This window comes from Varroa jacobsoni, unplaced genomic scaffold, assembly GCF_002532875.2.
Source record: "Varroa jacobsoni isolate VJ856 unplaced genomic scaffold, vjacob_1.0 scaffold_1076, whole genome shotgun sequence".
Classification (NCBI taxonomy): domain Eukaryota; kingdom Metazoa; phylum Arthropoda; class Arachnida; order Mesostigmata; family Varroidae; genus Varroa; species Varroa jacobsoni.
The window spans coordinates 103169-126223 of record NW_019213978.1 but is presented as its reverse complement, the minus strand read 5'-3'; the positions used below and the strand labels follow the sequence as shown (position 1 = coordinate 126223).

Below are 23055 nucleotides of genomic sequence, written 5' to 3'. Positions count from 1 at the left end.
GAACAAGTTTTTACGGTACCTAATTTATAAATCTGTCAAGATGTGATAGAGAGTTGGTATCAGTTTATCCAGTTCTCAGTTAAGCGTCGCAACGAGCACGAGTGCTCGCCTTACGGCTTCCATAATGACGATTGAGGCTTGAGCAGAAATGAGCCCGAAATTGTGAGCTACTTTAGGTCAAGAATCGGCCGAAAAAAAAAGATTTTTTTTACCAGAGATACAAACTGGAGTCTGCATGAGACATGGGTCAGCCTTGAGATTATAAATTATATATAACCTATTGAATCCTTTAAAAATCAAAATATATTTGCGACGCCATGTGTTAAACATAAGACACCTGGCAGTGAATCTTAGTGGTCAATTTAGACATTGGAGCTCGATCATTAATTCAAGTTTTTCCAACAAAAGAAAAACTATAAAAACTTGTATGCCGTTTCATGTCTCCTAACAACGGTTGATTTAGTATAATCATTAAGCAAAGGCGAGTTCTAATGATCTAGCATTTTGAGAAAACTTTTCAGTCATCAGTATTGATACTTATCTTTGTTGTGAGGAGCTGACTTTGGAAGCATGCGGCATCAACTAGAGTGGAAAAAATTATTTCCTAACATCTTGTAGACGATTTTTGCAACTGCGTACGTTTTTCATCCTTATTCATGTAGAATAAGAATTACATGTAAAAAAGACGCTCTATAGCTGGAAAAATTGCTCTTAGCCTAAAATTACCCTAATGTATACAATAAAACAAACCTTCTTATACAGTGCCTCGAAAAATGTCTAGCAACATCATTACGTTGTCAAAATAGATGCTTTCTTTATGTTTTTATCTAACTTTATTAGAACAGTGACTGGCTGTACTTCTTATTATTGAAAAAAATTAATAATAATTATTATTATTATGACAAAGATAGCAGGTAAAAACCAGCAGGAAAGAGTTGTGACTCAGTGAAACTGCGCACGCGAGAGCCGGTAAATGCATGGAGATGACGATAGAAAAGAAAGTTAATTAGAGGTGAATGAACTCACTACATACAGTCCTTTTCACATGGATTAAGTAGCGCCTGTGTCTACAATAAAAACCAGCTTCCACCTCTTTAATAAAGAGTATTATTACATTCTATGCAAGTATTCTGCTTGAAAAATTGTTATTTACCTTCTTAGACGGCTATTAGTTATTCTCACCCAAAAAACAGGTGTCGTTTGGTAACATGAAGCATGTTCACAATTAGCTCTGGATTCGTGATCAAATAGAAAAACTCGGCCCGGACCATCCGAAGTGACTGGCTCATGGTTAACAATGCAAGCGGGCAGAACAATCAAGCAGACGTTTTAAGGGCCTAATGAAGAAGCTCCGTGGTATGAAAGATAGTTACACCGCGCGTTTTTTTTTTCAGTCATGTTACGCGTCCTATTATTGCCCGTTAAAATTTATGGACCAAAATCAAAAAGATGACAGGGGTACAGTCGAGGTGAGGTGAAAAAAAGTGTCAAAAAGTTTACAATATAGTTCCTATTTATTTCGTTCTGGATCCATTATTAACATATGCGACGTTGGTATAAATGAATGCCACTCCAAGTATAGTTTATCGTACATGCATTTGTTTCTGATTATCCAGGTAAACAAGATCATGACAACTATTCCTATCAACTACAGCAAGTGGAAGTATATTTCCCTGAAGAACTGAAGTAAAAAAATAACTATGGGCTGATTCTCTTGCTCATTTCTTTAACTACCACGAAGGGCCCTTTCCGATGTATAAGTCTGTTATGCGTGCTTTACGTCGTTGTAAGTTATGGGCATTAGCTCAGACGGCTGGCTCCTAATGCTAAAAATGTATACCTTGGGATTTAAACCTAGACCATCACTTTGCTCTAGTTTAGCTGATAAAACACGTTCCCTACTACTCTATCACGGGGATACCGATTCGCGTATCTCAAGAGGCTCAAAGCTTTTTATTCCCGTGAACCCGCGGGAACGGGTTTGTGTGCTAAGTTTAGGCAGATCTAACATGATCTACATTCAAAAGCAGGCGTAGACACACTTGATTCAATGCTGATAAGAATCAGCCATCAGAAGCAATGTGTCACTAATACAGTATCCGACGTAGAAAATCAAAACTTTCGAAGACTTCTTGATGCTTTCAAAACAAGAAAGCTGACATGCAAGTGAAAAACCTGTAACTGCCAGTACTCCCTGACTTGGGCTGGCTCAGCGGTTAAATCTTCAGAAACGGGGTCGTAATCATAGTTTGACCCGTACTAGTGCAATGATAACGTGTTTATTAAACGTACAAACGTGCAAAGCGGTCTAGGTATGAAGCCGGACGTAGACATGCTACATTTCGTGTTCGGAGTGGCCAGTTCTCTAAAGCAACGCTTAATTGCTTACTTAAACATTGCTTTAACACAGAGCTGAGACTGAGAGAAGACCTCAGTACGAAACATCAAACGCGAAACATTTCAGTGGTCGTTAAATGATGCGGCTAGAATGTCAGCATGCCAGCCAGCTCACAGCTGGCGCTTTCCCCGACAGCAAAGAATAATGATCAGTTCATAGAGACGCCAATTATCGCGTCGATGCAGATTTTGTGACTCTCTTATACAAAGGATACGAACCAATCGCAGGATTTGCGCAGAAGTATCAGAAATCGTAACCCTTAATGTAAAATCATATTGTGTTTAGGGAAGAACTTGACCGCTATTTTATGACGATTAGCCGAAACCATGGCGGGACAATAAACATACGCTTGCCACGATTTCGACGAATTATAGTACGAAAACTTTTCATCGATTCGTATTACTTTAGGAATTTCCAAAAATTAAATTTGCAATTAATGAAAAGATAACATTTTAGGATAGTAAACCGAATAATATATTGCGAAGTTCTTGACAAACTGCTCGACAATATAATTGATATCTGATAGTTGCTGCAATTCTAAACAAAAACTTTTATTTAATTCTATCGTACACTTAGTTTTTAGCTATTGCTCATCTTCAATGATACTATGTGCTTTGGTGGATGCTATCGTAATTGTGATATGAAAGTATTATGTAGATAGTATATATCTATTTATTATTATTATTTCAATATAATCAAGCAGTCACTGATTGTAGCCCACCATAGTAGTGCGCAAATATACAATTTATTCCAAAAAACGCCATTCTTAATACCTTAATAAAATATTCTTTATTATATTTGGCACAGATTCAGTTTCGTTTGTTTCGTGTGTTTTATTTGTCCAGGTTGGTCAGCTAGCCAATACCAAAGGATCTGATACGGAAGGCCGAAAAGGACCCCACCACCAAACAGACACACTGATGTTCACTGTTTGCTTCTTAACATAAATATATATCTTATGATGAATATTTGTTAAGACATGCGGTGCATAAAATGTGCTTTAGCATTGATTCCAGAATATATGCTTTATTATAAGATTAGTTATACTACCCAGTATGAAGCACCAACTCTGTGAATCGAATTTGCTAGAACAAAGAACGAACGAAATCCATTAACGCCCAAATATTTTTATGGTTTAGTCGCATCGTTTGAACAAGGCTATACTAACAGGGAAGACCCGATAACCGAGGCGAAGTCATTCTGCTACACCACAACGCCTGTTTGCACGAGGCAAAGGTTGTGAGAAGCGTTTTGTAGAGAGTCAAGTAAGAGCTTCCTTGGCGCCTATATTATTCTTGGAAATTCACGTCTACGGCTTGCCGTCTGTTCTGATCACTGGCGAATAAAGTTAATAACTGATGTTTGACAATGGAAAGAACGTTAAAAACTGAGTAGAGGAGTCACTTAGCATCTGAGCTGAACGTTATCTGAAGAAATTAAACAAGTCAATCAGTTTCCAGATGAGGAAAAATCGTATAAAATGATGTGTATAAAACCGTTTTCGTGATCATAATATATTGCTAAAACTCGAATGAGATTTTGCCTTTTAATATAACAATGACTATGCAACAGAAAGGTTTAAGGTCAACGCACTGAAGCCAAAAATTCGTTTAACTCTAAGAACGCCTAATATAACGGAATATAGTAATTCATGAAAATATAGAAAAAGTTTGTATCTAGTTTTCCGTAGCCTGTTTTATTATCATCCGATAATAGTCAACATTTGTAAATTATTCTTAAGTGTATATTGGGCTAGTCGGAAAGTTATGGCGGTTTTTCAGGTGCTCTTTTTTATATCAGACCGTTGTAATTTTGTGGCGTGCCGAATAGAACTTTATCCGGAGTTCAGATTAAAATGATGGAGATTTGTGACAGAAAGTGCACTTTCGACATCTGCTACATTTTACCTTTTACCAAAGTCAAAAAGCTAGCGAAGCACTTCGAGGAACCCACGCTCGAATCAGTTGCCAAGTTCAAAGGTAAGATCTTGGATCTGAAAAATGCATCTGACAACCTGTAAAATCACGAACAGCATGTATTGAAGAGGCTCGATTATTATCAGGGATCTTACATGTACGAAATTTTATTAAAATTAAAAATTTAAGTGTACCATAAGTTAGACAAAGTGCATGAAAAAACATAGCTTTTCATTGTCTCTCATCATCTCGCCTGTCACCAAGTAAGACAAGCACAACAATAGGTTTCATACAGATGACGAGCAGTAGCGCCGCTATGTCCTTGGGGAGTAGAGAAATTAAGGGGTGAGTACAGCTAACTCTAGAGTTAAATCTGTAAAAAAAAAAAAAAGCTCACGATGTATGTTTGGTGGGACTGACTGTACAGGTCCCATACAGTGGTCGATACTTGAGAAGAATACGATGATCGACAAGAATTTATATTAGGTATATCAAGAATATCAGATTGCCTGAAAGACCCCATAGACAAGGCGAACACACCTTTCTCCATGACAACGCCAAATTTCACATAGTGAAAATCATCAAAGCGCCATTGCAACAGGCCCACCATATTTTTAAACTTCAGTTTCACGCATCGTTACCTATCCTAGTCACTGGTAAATTCAAGTCGTAGCAGTACATTTGACAGTGTAGAGAGTTTTTAGAACTAGAGAATTTTAGCTAGCGGAATGAATAAATAAATAAATAGTTGAGAGATAGAACAATCTTGCAGAGAGTGTTGGCTAATATATGCTGAGTAAATTTTTGCGAAAGTCGAGTGAAATGCCGCGTCTTTAGTTACTTTCTTCATTCAAAACCGCCATTATTCTTATATAACAAAATTTACATTCCTATATATCTCAGACAGCTCGCTAGATAACTCACACAAAACCCTGATGAACAGTTTTTGTCGGTAACTATATTTCCGTAATGCATTTGAGACTTTACGTCAATGACCTTGCTAGGTCGTTTGTAACTGTATCATACAATAACCATTCGTAGACGTTTTACTAAGAGCGGTTTGCATAGCAACTCGAAAACGCTAGGCATCAAAAGCACTTGGTTCTAGTATGAAACAATTAGTTATTACACCACAGTGCTTTTTTCGATGCTCAGTGTCTTCAGCATTCCGTTATTTGTTGTCGAGCTAACGACTTTGTTTTGCCTTTTGCCCGGCTAACATATTTGGAAATCGTCAAAACCAAATGAGCGGCTGTGCAGGATGCTCGAGCCAGAGAAGGCGGCGACGGATGTGGCGATCTCTCATCTAGCCGCGCGACACAAGTTAGACCGTCATACAGCGCCATCAAATGAAAAACAAAAGGAACGTGTCGTTTGAGCCGAATTCGATTTCTCTGCCAGATGTTCTGCCTGCGCCTTGCTATATATATACATATATAAGTGCACGCCAATTTCATACAAACGTATGTGTTCTTTCAAAACGGCAATGATTAGCTTACCGGCAGGTGAACGGCCAACGGAGTCTACCTTTGTCTTCAGAGTCGCTGCAATCTTTCGCGACTCTGCGAAGGCCTTGCTAAAACATTTCCGACAAGGGTACCCCGTTGCTCGAAGTATAAGTTATAATTAATAGGTAAGTCACGCATAATCATCGGAAAACTTAGTTCACGAAGAGCGCGATACAGAATAGTGAGCTAGAACGACTTGTTTATACTATTAAAGCGAAGCCCGCTCACTGTCTTCTCTATAAGACGTACACGTAAATAAAAATGCATTCATTCGTCGAAGTCTCTGAGCAAAAAACCCGCTAACAAAATTCCATTGAACAAGCTACAAAAGCCAGTACAGAAGAATGTTCTTAATTAATTTATCGACTGTAAACTCTTTTTTTAGTCTGTCTATTTTTCTCCCATTAATTCGATGGTTTGATTATACAGTTTATTACATGGAGCGTGCTCCTTAATATCAATGTCGCTTTACATCATAGTGGGCTAAATAAGTATTGAATACCCACAATTAGGTCAGGGCTCTAGCTTAGGCGTCGGGCAGTGCATCGAATTTACTCAGCTGAAAAGGCAATGTTCAGCGGTGTCATTAGCTGATCAACTCTCCGAAATCCTCCATAGCTTCTTCCTAATAGCCTATCGAGTAATGGACCAAACAGATAGTTGCTTAACATTGCTTATGTGTACCCATAACGAACTCTCATCTGTTCTCGAGATGCCACCACGTTCGCCTTATTATGCATGACGCCATGTTGATTCATAACAATGGCGCCCCTTTTGGCGTAAAAAACATAGTAGCTTTATTCATTTATTTGTAACCACTAAAGCTATTCGACCTCAATATTTTTAAAAATTCGCTATATACGAAACGGTACACCGTGACATTATCATGCATCAAATTAGATCATAAAATGCAAGCTTTTCGATTTTTCCGGTCGCATTATTTCTAGCGAACGTTTTTGCCTTGGCAGTTTAAGTGTGGGTCCGCCAGGCGCCACATCGGGTTGTCGGCATATTTGTGTTTGGGTTCGCCTCCCGTAGACGGTCGTCCCCGCGGCTTCTATAGACAGCTAGCGAGACACACAGAGAGAGGAAGAGAAAACACATAAAGAACAGTAAAGCTCCGACCAAACATAGATTCGTCAGCCAGGAGCACGGTACTCACTCGCCCTTCGAAGACGAACGCATCGGATGAATGCATTATGGCCGCGCTCTCACAGCGGCGGGCGATAGTCACTAAGCAGAATCATCTCTGAGTAAATCATCATCATTCTCCACAACAAACACACACTACATTGTCCCTCTTGGTAAGCAACAGCTGATACTCTTGGAAAATTCTTATTAATTGCTGCACGTAGAACACAGTTTACATCGTGGAGTGACCCCTGAGACCACTGGGGACCCCCCCACAGCATACGGACGAGCCCCATTCGATTCCCTCTGCTGTCAGCAAGTATGGCCTCACCGACTCGACCAGTGACCGTTTCATTGAATGATGTGTTTTGGCCCTCATGTGACATTTGGTTTGTGGTCGTCTTTGTCGCGTCGCCGCATAGTGGCCAGGCCATCTAGTGGCCTAAAACGTTGCCCAGAATACGGCCTATCCAAAAATACCCAGGATAAGCGACTCCCGCACTCCCGGCGCAGTCAAGCGTGTATCACTAGTGCGAACCGCCATTCAGCAGCTAGGTCGCAGCGGAGCGGGCTCTGCCGAAATTCCCGCTAATACTTTTGCTCTATACCCTATAACTATATTGGCACTAGTTAGTCACGGAATCACTGGTGGTAACGATTGTGTGCGGTGTAAGGGGTGAATAGAATGTGAATGTGATCGTGAAACCTATCGCCCGACCTACACGTAGAAATATGTCTTGTCTCGCACGAGATCCGAGTCGTAGGCACGGACCCTACAGTACCTAAACTCTCAGCGAACGCTGGCGTTCGGTTTGATGGTGTGTCTGTATATGCGTGCATGTGTGAATAAGCTCTTATTACAGCAAAACAAATCTCCTTGCGATATGAAGTGTTTGCGTCCCGTTTCACTACTTTACTTCCATCACGATCGGCGCCTCTTGTTCGGTTCGGGGGGCCAGCTCTGGTGGCAGTTAGGCAGCCTTTGACCGCTTGTACTTCCCGCACCGATCCCAGTTTGTAGCACAGTGATACTGTTTTTCGAATATGTGTGAGCAGGGACAGATTTTTGTGCACCTTATTCTTGTTATTGATTATTGTGAGTGCTGTTGGTCTTCATTGGTCAATGTGCAAAGCTAGTGCCGGTTCGACTTCATCCTACCCCCTGCCTTCGTTTCCCATCTGCTTCTGGCCATTTCCGAATCATGTCCATCGTCAACTCATCGTCTCGGTGGTGTTCATACAACAGTACGATTCCGGTGGCGGGCCGCCAGTATTCGTTCGACCGCCTGCCTCTCTGTGTGTTACTGCTAATATCGCCGCCAAAGTGCGGTCTACCGATTTATCCCCCCAACTTGGGTTTCGCTGTCGTGTGCTTTATTTGTCGCTGTCGTCGTCATTTTCGCCGACGGCGCCCGCGTACTACTGCTGTTTGTGTCGCTGTTACTGAGTCTGCTTCTGCTCCTGCTAATGGTAATGATGTTGTTGTCGTCCTCGTTGTTATTGGCGATGGCGGTGTCTTTCGCCTATGTCCGTATCGCTGGAACTGGTAGCGAGTCAGCCGGCCCGCCGATTCGATGCGATGACGGTGATGCTACGCTGCTTTAATTACGGAGGTGGCTGCCGTGTCGCAACCGCTGCCTCCGCTGCTGCGGCTGCCGCGACTGCCACCGAACCAATGATGGTGCTGTTGTCGACGAGCGGTCGGGTGCACCGCTCGCTAACATAAGCAAGCAAACGTTACGGGGCCGCCATCAGCAGCAACAGCATTAGCAGTACTTATGATGCCACAGCTCTGATGAGCGCCATCAGCCGTCTTTTGCGGCTTCATGAACCCACCGGCGGCCCAGGGGGACCAAGTTATAATGTGAGAAGTGTAAGAGTCTATGAGGGGCTCTTAGGGGGTGGGGGGTCGGAAAAGGGGTTTGTTTTGAGCATATTCGCCGTTCTCGTCGTCGTCGTCGTCGAGGGCGATGAGGTTTCATGCATAAGAGATGATTTATCTAGTTAAATTTTTGTTTGATTCGAAAACCATTATAGCTACTACTGGAACTTCGTGTGGTTACTGCAACTGTAGTTAGTCTTTAGTGTCGGTCTGATAACGCAGTTAGGTGTCGCGATTTGCGCCGGTTGCGTCGTTCGAACAGCACATAATTTAAATATTGTATTAAGGGGTGAATGGCCTATGCTGCTCTACGTACGTACGGAACGCTTATTGCGAATTGCTAATATAGCACAACTTTACGATGTCGCGCAATAATCAGCTACGTCATTGGCGGAATTTTGAAGTATCTGTACCTTGAAATTCTTCGCAGTCCTTGTTGACGCCTTTGAACCAGCTGCTGAATTGGAGCCCATGTTCTAATGTTAGAAGCGGGACTTGCTTGTAATCGTTTTATATGGCGCATTTATGTAATTTGTTGCTAGATCGAATTCGCATGGTGACGAAATGGCAATTGATCGGATGTAAACAGTTGCTGTTTATGCTAAATAGATACATTTTTGTTAATCAATACGTTGGGATTATTCCTGTGAGTTTTTCGTGTCACCGCTAAAGATCTCTAATCCAGTCTTTTATGCCAACGTTCATATATTCGCTCTTTTGCTGTTGCAAGCTACATTAAATTTATTATTCCAATATTGTTTCTAGATTATGACAAAAATACATTTATCTATGTTTAAACCTGCAGATAATTATTCAATTAACAACATGGTCCCGAAGTAAAAAAAAAGTGTGGTAATTGAACTTGATTTTTGACAAAAACGACATTTTTGTCAAAGCCGAGTCGAGTTAAAATTAAAAAGCGAACATAAAATGACAAAATTGAAACCAAGTAGTCATATTAATCTACGCATACTTATTACTATTTGAAAGGCTGTCTGCATTCAAACGAACTACGAAATTAAAGGGATATCGGTCAGACACTATAATGATGCGGTGATTCAACTCATAAGGGTTAAGAAGTTAGAACATACATTCTCCCGCGCATAGAAAGCATTAATATTGATAGATTGTTTCTCCCAACAGCAATCACAGCTTGGGCAAATATAGACGGCCGTGCTCACCAAGTTGAAACTACTGAAAAATCCGTAAGCTACAAATGAAAGTTATTGACATTCGCGCATTGCGGTCTTAAAAGTGAGTTTGAGTTATTTCGTTTTGGTGCTTCTGTTTTACGGTGCGGGTGACAATTTTATACACTTTGGAAGCTGGACCGAGAGATTGTGAAGTCTCTACTATGTAGTATACTTCTGCTTGTCGAAAGGACGGAAAAATTTGACAGCTCTGTCCTTAATCACGATATAATTTGGGGACCCTTAGCCCGAGAGATTCAAGGATTAAATGTTAAAACCTTACAATAGATATAATTGTTTCAATTTTTTAACGACCAATTTTTTAAAATTCTTATCTTGCAAGTGATTTCTAGTAAATTTGCTCTACTTTCTATAATTAGCATGAGCGTTTTAACTTGTATTTTATAGTACTTCTCAAAATATATAGCGTTCAACCACGAAACATTTATTCTTGCTAATGTTCTTTGTGAATCTATTTCTCTCAACTTCGTAACCTTTGCTCATTTTTAGAGTAGTATCATGTTTATTTTATTTTTTTCTAAATTTTTATTTTATTATCACTTACATTTAGTGTGAAACTTTATTTGCTATGTAAGTAACCGAAATAGAACAGATGTTAAATACGTTAATTTAAAATGGTACGTTATCACCCAGCATGTTTATGATTATGTTTCCCATATTACTGAGGACGTTGACTGTGTGAAATATTTAAAAGTCCATGGCGCCAATATATCAATATTGTTTTTTTTTGTTTGATAATTTACAGGAGTGCGTGTCTTCCACAGTATTTGGCGGCGTTTAGCGGCCATTTTACCGTCTGGGTAGTAAGCGGTCTTCCACCATCGTTGGGCTTCCGAGGTGTCCCCCCGCACGGCCGGTATAGCCGCGCTGTAGCGTCGCCGAGATGGATGGCGGCGGAGGACCGTTGGAGCCAGGGGAGTCGGAGGATGGCCCGGGAACACTGATGGCAAAATTTCTCGCTCTAGAAAATGACATGGCCACAAAGCTAGGAGCGATACACTACGATGAACGGGTCCGTGTAGTCTATAACCCATTGGAATATGCCCGCCAGACGCATGAGTACTTCGTGCGAGCGTGTTTATCAAGGGGCCGACCAAAAGTTGTTTTTCTTGGAATGAATCCTGGCCCGCACGGCATGTCACAAAACGGGGTATGTATATTTGCAGTTCAAGTATCATGGCTCTTTTATGAATGAATATTGTAGGGTTTGGAATATAGTATTCTGTTTCGTCCACACTAGCTAGTTAAAGTCGATTTTAAAACGTAGTGTATGAATTGGCGTTTGCATGATTACGTCTAGGTTCTAGTACAGGGGTAGAAAACTGTTCGCAAAATATAATTCTGGAATGTGTTTTCATTTTTCATTTAAAATATAATTTTCAGTAAGCTTACGAGCTTAGTAATCATAGAAGCCCAACGTAAATTATTATATAGAGCTTTATTCTACTTAAATGTAGACGAATATGAAGCATATAGGTTCCTGACTAGTTACTACTCTTCGTCTTCTATACCTTTTACCGTCTTATATAACAAAATGTCGTTTAATTTTTCACACTTGTTTCCACGTTATAGGTACCATTTGGTGACACGGTTCCGGTTCGCGACTGGTTATGCATACGTGGTGAAGTACACAAACCCTATCCTGAACATCCGAAGCGGCCCGTCGATGGCTTGCAGTGCTCGAAGACGGAGGTGTCGGGTAAGCGTTTCTGGGGTCTAATGAAGGAACTGTGTGGCGGTGATGCCAGCCGGTTTCTTCAATCATGTTATGTGCACAACTTTTGTCCACTAAGCTTTATGATGGAGAACGGACGGAATATCACCCCGGACCAGTTGCGAGGTGAAGGCAAAAAGAAACTTCACGAGGTCTGCGACGAATCGCTGCGGGATGTTCTTGCCTTGCTTCGCCCCGAACTTGTTGTTGGCATCGGGAAATACGCCACGTGAGTATCGACGCATACTAAGTTTGGCACAGTTTTCGCTGAAATGTGTTTCATCATGGGTTATCCGCTGTATTTTCATGTTTTTAAATGCAACTTACTCAAAAGAAATATTCGTGGATTCTATGTTCGTCAGCTTGTTTATCAGGTTGCCAGAAATCACTGTTTACTGGCGGATCCTATATGTGCATTTATTGGTTTGCACACCAGGTGGATTACAAATGTAGCATACATTTAAAAAAGACGAAAGTAAAAAGCTGCCATGTGATTACTTAGCGAGAAGTGTACTACATATTGTATTCATTCTGGGGCGACATGTATAGGGAACGTGCACAAACAGCTGTCTCACGTTTGGAGTCTGCCGGCGGCATGCGTGTCGAAGGCATCGCACATCCGAGTCCGGCAAGCCCTGAGGCAAACCAGGGCTGGCATAAGCTCGCAATGCATCAACTTAACGGAGCTGGTCTACTTCAGTAAGTAATCCTATTATTATTATTATTATTATTATTATTGTCATTATTACTGCGTATATTTTTAGGTTACAAACGTTGATAACAAGAATAGCTTTAAGTGACGTTGGAAAAAGTAAGTCATATCTTAAAATTCTAGACGGCTTGGCTCTTTGAAATGACATACTAAGAGAGAAACATTACTTAGAGGATGCCATGGTAATGCATTCATCTTCTCTCAGCGAAATTTTTTCGACGAAATAGTCGATTAGGCTGGCTGCAGCATGTAGTGATTGTTCATGTGCAATGCTTTTGACGATTATATCTTTTAAGAATATACCGTATATTGCTAATATGTCAGTTCCAAAAAAACATAACTTTTGTCTGTAGATTAGAGAGTATTTCTTTACAGTTGATTCACTGTATCAGATTTATCTAACATCGTTCATGCACTTCGTGTTTTTCGTCGTACTTCATTAGGTTGGTAGGCTGGTCCGTCTCGGAGGATTTACTTCGAGAAGCAGCTGAAGAGGCGCAACGTATCACAGCAGGTTAGTCGAGTTTATGCTCAACATTTGGTATTCAATATTTATCTCATCCTTAGTGCTGGATGGTCGTTAATTTGCTGTGCAGCTAATAAATTATACGTGTAACATAACCTTCATTTGTGGGAGATCTGGGGCTCACGCTGAAACTGTATGACTGGCCACTGGTCATCTTTTGTTCAAAAGTTTTGTAATTCGGGTTGCATAAAAGAAGTGTTGCTTACCATCTGCCTGGTTCATTGTGAGTACTTGAATTATGTACGTATCAGGAACTAGCCCTGAACTATTTAACTGACAGTTTATGGTGATACTGGAGTATAGTCTACAAAGCCATGATAATGTGTCACTTTCACGTTTCCGTTTATCCAACTTCGAGAGTGCTAATTTTATGAAAGCATGCGATTAAGTCGTTTATTTCAGTTCAGCAGTTTATTTGCGCAATGCTTAGTCGGAAGCTAGATCTTCTGCTTCTTCCACAGAGTTTTCCGGGACCTGTGCACTGTTGAATCTTCTCATTTAATTTATCTGTGCCCGAAATTCGATTTGAACAGTGTATACAGCTATGTATCAAAGATGTAGTGTTCGATATATTAATGTTAGCAGTATTAAACTTTTTGCTATACACAGCCAGGGTCTGCCAGTGACATTCTCTATGTGTTAGTGAGATCTACCGTAAGAAACCTGAAATTTATTGTCAGAAATGTTTAGTTAGTTAGAAATCTATTGCTTTATTGCAAACGAAGCTTCTCGCGTTGCTTGTGTATAATATGACAAGGTAAAGTGAAAATAGGAATTGTTATATTTGTTGTTGTTGTTATATTAGTTCAGGTTTACCGGGTGATAAACTATGTCGATAAAATGTGTTACCTAAAGGTGGTCATTTGTATGCTTATACACTGAAGCCTTTTTTTATTCATATGAAATTAGTAAACATTCTATTAAACTGGACGCCGCTGATAGCATTATCATGCCATCTCAATGTGTCTAATATCAATGTTCTTCTGTTTCAGCAAAAATTACTCGTTCTGGTAAGTATTCGATCGATTTTTCCAAAATACTTTATAGATTTTCTATGTAGAAATCTTTTGCTAATTTTTTATAAATTTAAATTTTACAAGTTTCCAGCAAAGAATTGCAAACCCACCTTTTGTAGATGATTGCTGGCCCCTGCTGTCAAAAGTAATTGTGCAACCGATTAATAAAAAAGTCATCGTCAGTTCGTTGAAAGTACATATCCCTCTCTACCATTCCCTGATTATATTGCAATTCAGCTGGTACTCTAAGATCACTTTAAGTCCATATTCAATTAATTGCACTTTATACTGTGTACTATTACAGCCAAAATTAGTCGATCGCCAACAAAGCGACGTTCAACAGACACTCCTGCAGGAGGCGGCACGAATACCGGCAGTGCCGCACCCACCCCTGCCCCTGCGGCACCTCCTTCAAAACCCACCAGAAAAAAACGATCTTCGAAAAGCGCCGACAGTGGAGCGGCTGCAACCCCCACAAACACGAACACAAATGCCCCGCCCCCTGCGCCAGCGGGCGCTTCCGGATCTCCTGCCAACGGTGCCACATGGACCCCGTCACCTCAGACAACGACTGGAGTACCTGCAACGCCAGAGGCCAAACCCCCTACCTATGATAATTTTAATTCTGGTAAGCGGCATGTCACACATACACGATGTTTCAAATACGCTTTTCCATAACCTAGAAACTTGATTATGTGGAAGGTAAAAAGTGCAAAAGACGCAGGAAAATGGAGGCTGTTCTTTTTATTGACTGGTAGACACTCTTGTTGCTTGCTTCGTTTGCACAAGAGTAAACAACAGTTCTTTGCAGTGTTTTATATGCATAGTCACCAGTAATTTCCATATTTATTGGCATTGTTCTGTTGAAATTGATTCAATGTATAATAAGATGCTCAAAGCATATAGTTGAATGAAAACATTTTTAAGGGTTTTATTGAATTGAGTGTCCAGTTTCTTCTAGGAAAAAAAATACTGCGTATTGTATTAATTCGAGTTCCATTTTTTGAGAAAATAGTTTTAAAGAAACCGAAAGGTCAATTATTTTCGACGTTCGATTGTATAAATCTTACAGTCAGTTTCTTCACAGATTTGAAATTTGAGATTTGATGAAAGATTTTTTTGCGCGAATATCCAGCCAGATCATCAAGTGGTACCTGTGGTATTACAGTGTTAAATGTATTTTGCTCACTAAACTCGTGAGGTTAGGCGGCATCCACCTTTGACGACAGATCGCTTCGTGTAATAGACACTCATGTACATGTTCTATGATTTGAGCATTATAATATCTTATATTGTTATTAAAAATTCCCTTTTTAAATAATAAAGCCTCCTGCGAAACGACGAAGCTTATATGAATTATCGCCTTATTTAACAGCGATGTCAATATGTTCTTGTTTTCGTCTCGTTTCGCTTTCAGCAGCAGCTGGTTTTGCAGCAGCCGGCCTTGCCCCACAGCTCGGCCACACGCTCTGGCCACAACATCCACAATGGCCTGCTGCTACGGCCGCTCCGTTATGGGGCGCAGCACCAATACCCTATTACAACGGCTATACGCCATACGGCTATGATCCTTCAAAACACTGGGCAGCAGCGACCCCGAACGCAGCGACTCAGTTTCGTTCACCCGCCGAAAACACTGCACCGAGTTGGAACTGGAGTCCATTGGCCTTCCCGCCAGGCGCCACAACAGCGTCTACTCCACACAAGGACAACCTCACCGTTGCAGGCGCCCCTGGCAGCGCTCCGTCGCCGTACAACGTCCAGGCACCGCCAGGGACGATGCCTTCCGGGCCAGGGGGCGTGGTGAACACCGGTTATGGCATTCAGCAGCATGGCGGAACGCACGCCGGACAGCCGCAGCAACAGTTGGGGCAACAGCTAGCCCCGGGCCAGCTCGCCCCCCAGCCTAATCCAGCGCACATGGCGCATCTGCAGTTACCCGCGCAGGTGTTCCAGCCCACGGCTGCACCAACCTCGGCCGCAGGTGTTCACCCGACTCAAACGTCTGTTAGCGGAGGTGCGCCCGTTTCGATGTTCTCGTCACCAATGGATCTAGCCAGTCCAGCCAATAGCTTGGCATCGATGCAGGCCGTACAGGCGGTTCAGGCAGCACATCTGGCCGGAGGTGGCGGCGGAGTTGGTGTTGGTGTAGGACCATACGACGCGGCTGCAAACGTCCGCTCGTTAGCGAGTAGCCACTTGTATTCGTTACAAGAAACTTAAGAGGAGGCGACTTAGGACAACAGGACAAATGGAAAACGCATTGCGTGACAACAAATATGGAGTGACCCTTGAAAAGCAGCACACATAAATGGGCACAGAGCAAGAGAGGGAGAGGGAAAAGAGGAAGATGTTGACGCTGAAAGCAAGGTGCAAGCCGGACGCGAGCGAAGACGTATCGTATCAACGAGAACACTATCGTTAATCGGGATAATAACGGCTGACGCAGAAAACAATGTTAGGAGCAGATTGCGACGAAGAGAAGGATAGGAAGAGCAGAAGATACAACGGATGAAGAGAATGAAGAGCGTGAATCTATAGATCTACATTTAACACGCACACGTACACACATACAAACACAGGATGACGTTAATCTGACCCATTTAACATGAACGTGACGATAAGGAAAGAATGAAGGCGAGATTCGTATTGGGGTCCGCCCAGATCGAAGACGCCAATTCAATGGTTAGCGGCCATTTGAGTGACGAGCACACTATGGTCAAAGACATTGATTCGTTTTTAGCGTCCCGCAGAGATCTTTCTTTTTAGCTAAAGACAGAAACACATGGCGATCACAACAAATTAATACACTTCGTGTGTTTGTGCGCGAGAGGGGGAAGGGGGAGGGTAGGGCAAGAGAAAATGGAAGCAGGACCTAAAAAAGCTAAAAAACTAGTGTTTGTGTGTGTATGCGAGCGTAAACGGAGCCTAGTTATTATATTATTATTATAACTATAATGGATTATTATTATGACCTAAAAGATTATTATTGATGATGATGACTATTACTAATGTGTTACGTTACACAAGGAAATGAAGAAGAACATGAGGGATAAATGCGATGTGGTAAGAAACACCAATGAAGTAAACAGACATCCCGCGAGCGCGCACACACACACACACACGCAAGATAACGACCACACAAATGCAACAAACACCCTCCTATATATATATATATTAAAAAAAAAACAATGCATGCAGCATATTGTTAGCTTGGCAAAGCAAACGAATTGAAGTGCATGGGTTAGTTGAAGATATTGTCAGGATATCGGGTGGGAAGGAGTGCTGGGCTGGTAAAAATGTATGCAAGCATTAAAAATAGAGGTTGTTTGGCATCAAAAAAATGGGCGGCAGTAGCTGTTTCGGTTGCGTAAAGGTACAAGCGATAATGGTACGTGGCCAGTTGGGTAAAATGGGAGGGTAAAAGGAAAAACGACAACGATAAATAATCATAATAGACAGACAAATGTTACCGTGTTGTATGGCGGTTATAGCAACAAAAAAATGAAACTATAAAAACATGACAAATTAAACATGTTGTTCATTGATCATCACCCACGATATATATATATATATATATATATATATATATATATATATGTGTTCATCCCTCTTATTCATGACGTCTCACACGACAAAAATACGAATTTTTGGCGAGCGAAGGCTGAAGGCACACATGACAGCAGCGGCAGCAGCCACAAGAATAACAACGATGATTTTCAAGATGACGAAAGAGAAAGAAAGAAGATATAATACTAGTATATAAATTAATACTATATTGATATTATTAATAATAGCATTATTATTATTAGTCGCGTTAAACACTTTACTGGCCAGACGACGCGATCTCGTAACTATAAGAAAAATGATGATTATAATAATTAATAATGATAATTAACTGTGAATTATTACATTGGAGACGTAAGAATGGACAATAATGTGACGGCAACAATGAAAATAATTCGACTGTAAATTGTGCAAAACGAAAAAAAAAACAGTGAAGGTTAACAACAGCGCAACGGAAAGAAAATGACATGCAACAATAAATCCACAGCGAAGGTAACCACGACAAAATTACGAGCTGGAGTTACATTAAACACCAGTAGATCAAGGAACGTAAATAATACCGCAGCGATTACATAGCCAGGTGATGTTAGGGCAACATGGAGGAGACAAACGAATCACTATCATATACAGTGTATATATCTACATGGTGAAATGCTATTGAAACGACGGAAAAACAGACGGAAAGATCATCCTATGTAGCAGAACGAAGGGTGCCGGTCAGAAAAAGCGCCCGACGTTGTCATACAACAGATAGTCGTGCGGTAAGAGGAAATTTGTCGGTGATAGCAAGATAGGAACAGAAGAGGCAGAGAGCGGTAGGAGAAAGCAGACAAAGATGACGAAGATTGTACTTGTAAAATGTATTACATTTGTGTGTAATGTTACTTCAAACAATTTATGTATCTATTGTACGTTAACTAGGGTGAAACTAAACTAAAAAAGAAACTAGGGAAGAGTTAGAGTTGATAAACGCAACCCGCCAGGTGGCAGAGGCCAACAACAGATGAAAATGACTAAATACTACATATAAATCTGTAGGATTCGTTCTGCCAAACATTTCGATATGGCAGCAACAACAGTAACAAACAGTAGGACGAAACACCAACAAGACACGTCATGAATACCATAAACAACTAGTATTAGAAACGCAAAGAACGTGAAATAACAAAGGGCGGGGGAGGCACATATTATACAAGCACTTTGATAAAGACATGCACGGTAGCAGACGACGTGCGAAGATCAGCGAGAGTAGTTTTTGGGGAATAGAGTAGGGATATTTCAAACAGAGACTCTGACGTTTGGTGAAACGCAGAGAGGCATGCTACAGTTGTGAAAATACTGCAGCAGTACTGACCACACGAAACAAGGAAAACACGTGCAAAGCAGACAGCAATACACATTACGACATAGTCAACAACTGCAACGGTTACCATAATGGCAAGAACTACGGACGACAACAGCGCTAACAATGACAACAAAACTAACATGAAACCATCTTCCATCAGCACCGCGAAAACAACAATACACGGTCTATTGGTTCTGACCTCTAAATTATATGTGTAGCATACCTGTACAAACATTATACATTTTGCAGCTAAATATTTATACTGTCTTATGATGATATATGCAATAAACTCATAGTTGCATTACGATTTCGCCGATTAATGATTATTATTATTATTATACCATCGAAATAGCTATAATGATTTCGTAGCACCTGAATCCTATCACTACTGACCGATCAATTGTCGCGTTCGAATATAAACTGTTAATATGTATTTTTTATTTATTGTCTAAAACGTCTAAATCGCGAAAAAATATATACAGCATATATTTTTATCTTGGGTCACTGCCAATTTCCCAAAAATGCCACGGAAACGAAAAAAAACAATGTCCATTAGAGAAACGTATTGTAATAATAGTAATGGCAGTTGAAAACTAAAATAAAACAGAGGCAGGCGCTAACCAAGACCAACATCGCATGAGCTATCCCAGATTTTTGCTTATCAAACATTTAGGCAGTCTGTTCTGAACACTTCAATGAAATCATTTGGGTAAATATTTGGATAATAATAATAACAATCGTCTGACTTCAACAGCAAACAATAAACCATAACAACGAGAAAATGTCACATTTCGGATAAAATTGATTTCTCAGATTGCAGCCATCCGATTTTCTATTTTTTTTTTTTTTTTTTTTTTTTTTGCCATATCTGCTGGAGTTTTTCAGTAACAATAATAATTCTTCTCGAAAAGAAGGAGCGTATCTATAATGTATTCTGTTCTTCAACCCTATTATATTTGCACATATCCCACCTGAATCTAGGGTGAACCATAAGTTTGTGTGAATATTTTTTTGAAATGGAAGAGAAATGAATGTACATATACGACTAAATAACATGCGTGTATATACAAGAGGAGAAAAGAAAATTACAGACGAGCTTATGAATCATCCTAGCAGTAAGTGTTGTTTTTTGAAAGGAGTGAAAGAAAAACGTTTCTGTGCATAATATCATTACTACGAACAGATACACACACATACATTACTCACAATAATAAGTAATAAATCATAGCAAAGTAATGATGGTGACAAGAATGAAACGAAACTGCTTTTGTTTGGTCTCAAATAGAAGAAAAACAATTAGGACCCTAGCAACTTGACGACAAAATATAAAACGACAGCCAACTTTGCTCTCACAAGTAAACAAATGGCCTTGTTAATACTTTCTAATATAATAACGAATCATTAGCGCTGCACACGTGTATCGTTTCAAGATAATTAGAATTGTATGCTCTGTGACGATACGGGCTTGATTCAAGCGTACAGTATGCAGCAATTTTTCTCGGGGTAACAACACATTGTCCGCCTGGGTAGGTATATCTTGCCTCTATTTGCTACAGTTCTAATTGGAATTGATCTAATATAAAGCAAGAAAGATACAGTGTGCTCAAAGACTATGTGAGCCGCTTAACACAATGTTGAAACATGTATTGTTCGCTATTGATGGATGGACAGTTGTGCGGCTTATAGCAAAAATTCGTTGTACTCAAAACACTATCTGCCCGAAAACAACATCTTCACCGATATACGAATGCACACTGGTTGTCCAAGTGACAAAGATTCATTTCGCTCTGATGATAACAGAGAATCTCAGCAAGGTGTATGAGGCGTGCGGCTAGGTATAATCAGATCTGGCAACGACCTGTACAACAAATAGACATCGTTAAAAGCACGACATTATCTTTGGCACGATTTAATTAGAAGATGATAACTATGATTGATGACCATGTGTATGATGATAACATTTGACAGAGTAGAATAACGACAGTAATATTAAACGATTATCAAAACGGGTATGTCACAATAATAACGAATATTGTGTTGTACTATGTTGTTGTAAGGCCGACCAAACTTCGTAGCTGGTAAGCGCAGACTCGGTGACTGGTAATACAGCCGACCTATTATTTCGTACGTTGAAGTTTGGTAAGCCAATTACAATAGAGAAGTAATAATGATTCTACAACGACGCTGCAATAGTGTGAAACGATTATTATAGTAAATAGAAGTAGGGACTACTACCAAAAAAAAAAAACAGTGTTCAGTGGTTTTTTAATGGAGTTCGTAGTTTTCGAGTGGAGCTAATAATAATAATGGTTATATGATGTATATTGGATGCAAATGTCATATTCTTTTGGCACCAAAAACTGCTTTAGTGTGTGAACTGATTGTCGAGGCTAAACAACTATGTAACCTCTTCACACACACACGCCCCCACATACACACACACACACACACACACACACACACACACACACACACACAAACATGCTCACACTTACATATGTATTGTATGAGTTGACCAGCGAGCGTAAGAAAGCGAGATTTGACTATATGCATTGGAAGATTGATATATGGATGCCATTTTAAATAAAAGCAGAGAGAGAGAGAGAGAGAGAGAGAGAGAGAGAGAGAGAGAGAAGGAGTGAGAGAGACACACTCATACAAGAAAAAGATACCAGCGGGCCACTGCTCTACACAGAACAGAATTGAGGTTTAACACGAAATAACAGGTCGAAAGCGATCGTGATCCACCTTCTGAAGGAGGAAAAATGTATGTATAATATTCAGGACCGTGAGTACAATGTAAATATATGCTGCATGTGTGAAATAAACGAAATTCTAAAATTTCAATATTTTCTGTCACTAAGAAAACGGTAGTAGTCAACAAATAATGGAATCGTCGACGAATCTCTTACTCGTGCGTTATGTCGGTGCTAGGTAGACCTTGGAATAATGTGTATGTTTATTCTTAATTTACTTAGTTTAAGCCACACATGAGATGAATCTATTCGTAAATACGGTCTATTTCTAGCAACTTATTAACTTGAATATGGACAGCCCAGAAGCCGAGATTCTTTATCTTAATAACACGTGAGACAGAAGCCGGCCGGCCTGCCATAATGGCAAGCTGCCAGGTCATTGCTGTGGCATCCTCGATAATGTTTTGGTGGTTTACTTTTAAGATTGACCGCTCTTAAAATCGTTGCAAACGACTAAATTCAACCAAAAGTTCAGAAGCTTTTACAGCATACTTATTTATTTAGACATAGCATTTTTATAACATAGTCAAAAGCCATTACAATCGACATTGACTGCTCTTTTCAGTAGGCTAAAAATCCGGTCATTGCCCAAGTTGGGTAAATACCTACTTCTTCTATTTGATTTCACGACAGAAACACAGTATTTGAATGGTTCATGAAAAATGTGCAAACATTTACTGAGCTTCAGGCTCAAATAAGCACCATGATTAATCAGTACAGCTGAGTAAACGGTTTGTGAAAACTAACATGCTCTATTTGAGACTGTTAACAACGCGTTAGCCTTTAATCGCCAGATCAATTTGAACTAAAGTAATTAAAAACATCTATCTGCTTGCTCCTCTATGCCATATTCTATGCTACAGAATGACGACAACATTAGACATCGTTTTTAGTTTCATAATTCGAGTGAACGTTAAGAAACACAATCTTTTTTTCAATCAAAGGGTATCGTCTGTAACATTACTTCTATTACGTAATATCAGCGTATCATAAGGCGGGTGAAGCATGACACAAGCTTCTCCTTCCTTTAGGAGTCTCATTTTATAGACTACCTGAAATTGATCTTTGTCATTTGCTGCTATTAGCTTTAAAAAAAATCTTTTCTCCCGATAATTATCGTTTCGCCTCAACCTGCAATTGCTTTTACTGACCAGCCGGTATTCCGGCAGTATGAGCTGGGGCAAAACCTCTAAGACGAGGCTGACAGACACACTAAAGACGTCATCGTAAGAAATCGCAGTAGCTTCGATCCAACGTGTGCCAGTTTTCTGGGGGCAATAAATACAACCGGCCCCAGTGCCACTGTGCAGGAAAGGGTATACCGACAAAATGGCAGAAAAAACAGTTGAGAAAACGTAAAAAAGCAAAGCTGA

The 23055-nt window shown here is 40.3% G+C and overlaps 1 protein-coding gene and 1 long non-coding RNA gene across 9 annotated transcripts in view; both read left to right on the top strand.

Annotated features, from left to right (window-relative positions):
• Positions 1–3933, top strand: part of LOC111266366 (uncharacterized) — a 15115-nt gene extending 11182 nt beyond the window's left edge. For all 6 annotated transcript variants that reach the window (XR_015313412.1, XR_015313409.1, XR_002684052.2 and 3 more), the window contains exon 3: positions 3244–3933. This is a non-coding gene — a long non-coding RNA (uncharacterized LOC111266366). The remainder of the gene's footprint in view (positions 1–3243) is intronic.
• A 3164-nt stretch (positions 3934–7097) lies between these two features.
• Positions 7098–21767, top strand: LOC111266377 (uncharacterized). 3 transcript variants are annotated; one of them, XM_022843825.2, is made up of 8 exons: positions 7098–7126; positions 10792–11196; positions 11619–11989; positions 12310–12459; positions 12916–12986; positions 13991–14008; positions 14319–14642; positions 15432–21767. In XM_022843825.2, the coding sequence occupies exons 2-8, from the start codon at positions 10930–10932 to the stop codon at positions 16235–16237; spliced, it is 2007 nt and encodes a 668-aa protein (XP_022699560.1). In that variant the 5' UTR covers positions 7098–7126; positions 10792–10929; the 3' UTR covers positions 16238–21767. The 3 variants fall into 3 exon arrangements, with proteins under 3 accessions (XP_022699560.1, XP_022699561.1, XP_022699564.1); XM_022843826.2 differs by lacking the exon at positions 7098–7126 and adding an exon at positions 7906–7966; XM_022843829.2 differs by lacking the exon at positions 7098–7126 and having other exon boundaries at positions 10447–11196; positions 15435–21767.
• The last annotated feature ends 1288 nt before the right edge of the window (positions 21768–23055 follow it).

What these genes read in the sequence shown, in the direction of transcription:
- LOC111266377 (XM_022843825.2), top strand. Translation starts at nt 10,930, where the DNA reads ATGGATGGCGGCGGAGGACCGTTGGAGCCAGGGGAGTCGGAGGATGGC. An exon ending in ACGGCATGTCACAAAACGGG is followed by an intron (nt 11,197 to 11,618) that starts GTATGTATATTT and finishes TCCACGTTATAG; the next exon opens with GTACCATTTGGTGACACGGT. An exon ending in AACGGAGCTGGTCTACTTCA is followed by an intron (nt 12,460 to 12,915) that starts GTAAGTAATCCT and finishes GTACTTCATTAG; the next exon opens with GTTGGTAGGCTGGTCCGTCT.